Genomic DNA, 4,553 nt, shown 5'->3' with positions numbered 1-4,553 from the left:
GCGCCCCCGGCCCGCCCCGCCCCCCCAGCCGCTCCCTCCGGACCTGGGCGCCCAGGCTAGTTGGGGCGGGAGGATCCGGCCGCGAGCGGTTGAATTAGCAGTTTGGGGGGAAATTGAAGCTGCCCAAGGGCGAGTCGCGGAGCGGTCGGGCCCAGCGGTCACCGTCATTTGATCCTTGCCTTCTCCTGGGGCGAAATCTGCGAGCTCTTGCGGCCCGAAGGCCTCGATACTGCGGAAGAATGCGCGGCTGCTGCGGGCTGACGGCGAAGGCGTGCGGAGGGCGGCAGGCAGGGCACTGGGTTTCACTCCCGCTGGAAAGGGCGCTGTGCTCCTCCGGGCGCCTTCGGCTGTGACCCCACACGGGACTTCGATCCGTGTTTACGGAGGACAGTGTGTGCTCCCGGGGCAGACAGCAACGACACGGGGGAAGGAAAAAACGAACACGCAAACTGTGCAAAACCTGCTAAATACATTCTTAGCACGGGCAGATCTTTTCTTTCCGGCGGAGTCGAGAACAGACCCTAATTCTGCACCTTGAAGCGTGTTCCAGGGCTGTTGCATTTCCCGATTATCGAGTAACGAGCCCGGCTGAACCCGGCTGCTCTCGGCTCTGCTCCGGCCCCCGCGACGCGGGTCCCGGGCCAGGAACCCGCTCCTGGCCAGGGAACAAAGAAAGCGGCAAATGAGATCGCGTTAGAAACGAGCAAAACATATGGGGGGAAGAGGAGTCCCAATTACAGTTGTTAGTTACTGCATTTAATGGAGATCCTCGGGAAGAGCCGCGGCCGCGGCGGCACAGGCAGAGCTGCGAAGCTTTTCCCCGCCAGGCTCCTCGCAGAGCTGCGAATTGTCCAGGCTCTGACTCTTGCCTTGGTTTAAAGCGATCTGGCGGGGGGGAGAAAAGAAAAACAAACAAATTAAGGAATCCCCCGTTGCTTGCTCTCAGTTCGCCCCGGGGCTGACTGCGGCGGGATGGCCGGGGGAGAGGGTCGGACTCCGCTCCGAACGGTCTGGCAAGAGCTGTGACCGCGACCGTGCGCTCCCGCTCTCCCGTCAGCGATTTTGAGGGTCCCGAAAGTTCAAAAAAATGAAACATGCTTACATGTACGCAGTTGCCTTTTTAATTTTTTTTTTTTTAATTAGCAATTTCCTAAAATAAAACAATCACCGTGGTGCCCGGTGCAAAAGAAGCCGGCGCTGCGTTGCGGGACCCGGGCGGGATTTCCCTCAGACGGTGCCTGCCCCCGCGCCGGGTGGCACAGCCCGCTGTCTCCGGCCGCGGCCCCTGAGCCCGGCGCCGGGCTCGGCGTTGCTTTCCTTAGCGGAAAAGGTCGTTCAGGCTCCAGGCGGAGGCTCTCTGAAAACAGGAGTTCTTCGATCTGGCTTTCTTAGCTCTCCAAGAAGAGGGAAAAAATTGCAAATATCCCACTTCAAAAAGTTTCGAAAATTAACCAACTCGAATCGAATCGGGGGCTTTGCCCCCACCTTTTTCTTCGTTTACTTTATGACACCGTCGAATCTCCAGACAGGCGAGTAAAAACAGGAGAAAACGGGGTAAAACCAGCAAGAAAAGGCTCGGGGAAGGCGCTGCAAAGCCTGTTCTCCCCCAGCGCCTCTGGGCTGGCCCTGCTGTTTGTCTAGATGGGTCTTATCATCTCAGGTTGTTTGTTTTAAAACTAAGTTTTAAAACAAGAAACACCGGAATTGGAGCTAATGGGGGCTTTTACACGTTTAAAAATAGTAATAACAGAGGGAGCGACTGAAAACGTCCTCCAGAGTTTGCTAAAGCCTTACAGAGAGGGAGACGCAGCCGCCCGATCCCTATGCAGCCCGGCAGTGCTGGGCCCGATCTGGAAGAGCTGCGGAGCCAGAGGCGCGCTGCCCCATCGCCCCTCAGAGGGGGGCAGCGGCCCATAATAGCAGTCCGGCAGTACTCCCCGAGAACGAGCCGGGGGGACTCTCTGTGTCCGGGTTTGATGGGGCTGTTTGTTCGGGGGAGGTTGGGACTTTGGTTTTTCAATGGCTGCAAAGCCGCTTCCCAAAATATTGCCCACCGTCACTCCCTTGGTTTATTATTCTGTAAAACAAAACGAAGCCATAACGAGCCTCGACGCCAGGACACGTCTTCGGCGTGTCCCCCCGGGGAGCCGCGGGCCAGGCCCTGGTCCCGGTGTGTGCAGATGCAGGAGGGAAGGACGGGTGGGCCGTCCCGGCCTCTTCCCTTAGCCCACCACCGATCGCATTTGTCCTGCAGCCCCTTGAAGGAATCGTGCCCTCCCTGAGCGTGGGATCCGCGTTTCGGCTTAGCTTTGGGTCCCCGGGGGCCTGCGCAGAGAAGAACCGGGGGGAACAGCCGCGGGGGCTGACCTGCCCTACCCGGGAGCCCTGGGCTCCTTTCCGCTCTGCTTTCGTCCCGCAAAGGTGCGGGGACCGGGAACCCGACCGGGCTCTTGCAATGAAGTGGATCCGGGACGGGGCTTTCGGGGAGATCCCCGTTGCCCTCTAGCCCTTGCCCGCCGAGGGCGAACGTTTGCCCCTCCGGGCTGGGAGAGGTCTCCCGCTGGCCCTAAGGGGCCACGCTGCTGCTGCAGCCACTGCTTTCAAACGGGTGCAGTTTGGTGGGTACAGAAGCTGCACAAGTGGGAACTTGGTCACCACGTGTCGTTCGCAGGAGTTTTTAGATGTGACCCCCACGGGCTGCCCGAGACTCCCGAGGCTTGAGTGCGGGTCCGCAGACCAGGGACTTGCCTTGCTGAAATGATGGGGAAAGTTCTTTTCACTTGATCTCCCCATAGCAAAGGCCGAGGATGCTCTTTTTCCCCTTGGCCTCTTTCTTCCACTGCGATGGGGCATTTCGTGTGTCTGAAACGAAGGGTCCTGGGGCCGGCGGGAGAGGCAGGACCGCCCCGGCTCGCCTTTCGGGATGCTGCCGAGGGCTGGGGAACACGGTAGCCGCTCTCCCCACGCAGCTTAAGCGTATCTGCCTGTTCCTCCGGCCGGTGGTTTCTGCGAGGGGACTTACCATCACAACCGGGCGGGTATTGGAGCAGCTGCAGGGGAAGAGACCCGCGCCGGCCCCTCGGGGCTCCCTGCTGCTCCTCAGCTTAGCACTTCTCTCTCTCCTCTCTGTGCCAGGCGCATGTTCCCCACCTTCCAGGTGAAGATATTCGGGATGGACCCTATGGCTGACTACATGCTCCTCATGGATTTCGTCCCGGTGGATGACAAGCGATACCGGCAAGTAACAAATACCTAGCCTGTTCCGCGGTTCTCGGAGCCGTAGGGGCTGGTGGGTCTCTGCCCACCCCCTGCTCCTGTCCTCTGGGCGTGACACCTGTTGGTGCGACACAGGGAGGGGATGCGGGATGCAGCTGACCTGGGGTCTCATTCGCACCCTTGCAAGCAGTCTGGGGCCAGGAGCGGCTGCACGGACCGCAGGGCCCCCCTCAGCCTTCGCACCAGGCCTGCTGGCAGCCGGGGCCAGACCGGCATGGGCAGAAGGGCAGGTTTCCACAGGGCACAGGGCAGGAGCTTCCTTTTCCCGCCCAGAAAAGCTCTCCTTGTCGTACTGCTACACGTCTCCACCGGCAAACACTCTTTGCCGCTTAACAAAAATCCCTTCGGTGCTCCTGGAGTGCTGTAGCCTCTCAGCGCATGTGCCGAAGCTGTGCCGTGCCCGCTGGGGAGCTTGCTAGGTGCTTGGGAGAAGAGAGTGGGTTTTGTGCTCTGCAAAGGCACCAGCCACCCAAGCCACAAAATTCTGCCATTGTTTCCAGCGGCAGTGTAGGAAGGCCTTGGAAACTGCCGACTCACAAGGCAGCGATGCAGTCTGGTTTGGAACCCCTTTAATTTTAAGACAGTGAAAGGCGCATTATGTATTTAGCTTCAGATCAGGACGCCGAGCAGACAGCCCGCATAGGAATCGCAGGGTCCGATATATAAATATTTAGACAGATATCCAAATTCTCAGGGCGTCCTAGAAATGTTTGCTTGTCAAGGGAAGTAGGATATATAACATCCAATTGAGTATATCTTTAAAAAGTAATGTTTCTGCTCAAGTCCAATGGTGTCTAATTCCCCCTGTGCAAACACTGGCTTTTAAAGTAAACACGTGTATAGAAGATTGGTTTCTCTGTTTTAAATGTTACTGTTGAATATGTACTTTGAAAGAATGAAACAAGATTGCTAAATTCTGAACCTGCTATTAATCTACACACAACTTTCCACTCTTCACTTAAAGCCAGAATATTACTGTATAGAGGGCTCTCTTTCACCGTTTTTTCTTAGAGGAAGGGGGAGCTTTTGTGGCTTCTCTCCCAAATCTACACTGGTAGCTATAAATTTCCTCCATCCTGCAGATTTCTCTCACGACAGTTCCATCGCCGACCTGATAAAATACTATATCCCCTTCGCAGCAATTCTGGCTGCGGGAAAGAGCTCGTTTCTCTCGTGGCCATAGGAAGCGGGAGCGATGGAGAGGCAGTGTTTCTCCCTCGGTGGGCCGGGGCATCTGTCCCGGCCCGGGTTCTGCGGGGCCCGGGTACTGCGGCCGT

At 57.6% G+C, this 4,553-nt stretch overlaps 1 protein-coding gene across 1 annotated transcript in view; it reads left to right on the top strand.

The window, feature by feature from the left end:
- Positions 1-972: 972 nt before the first annotated feature.
- Positions 973-4,553, top strand: part of TBX1 (T-box 1) — an 8,039-nt gene continuing 4,458 nt past the window's right edge. Inside the window, exons 1-5 of the mRNA XM_017734737.1 lie at positions 973-1,008; positions 2,308-2,421; positions 2,507-2,618; positions 2,976-3,241; positions 4,375-4,540. Of these exons, the coding sequence (XP_017590226.1) occupies positions 973-1,008; positions 2,308-2,421; positions 2,507-2,618; positions 2,976-3,241; positions 4,375-4,540 (694 nt within the window). The remainder of the gene's footprint in view (positions 1,009-2,307; positions 2,422-2,506; positions 2,619-2,975; positions 3,242-4,374; positions 4,541-4,553) is intronic.

Source organism: Corvus brachyrhynchos, unplaced genomic scaffold (genome assembly GCF_000691975.1).
Source record: "Corvus brachyrhynchos isolate BGI_N302 unplaced genomic scaffold, ASM69197v1 scaffold114, whole genome shotgun sequence".
Lineage (NCBI taxonomy): Eukaryota > Metazoa > Chordata > Aves > Passeriformes > Corvidae > Corvus > Corvus brachyrhynchos.
This window is presented reverse-complemented; position numbering and strand designations above follow the sequence as displayed.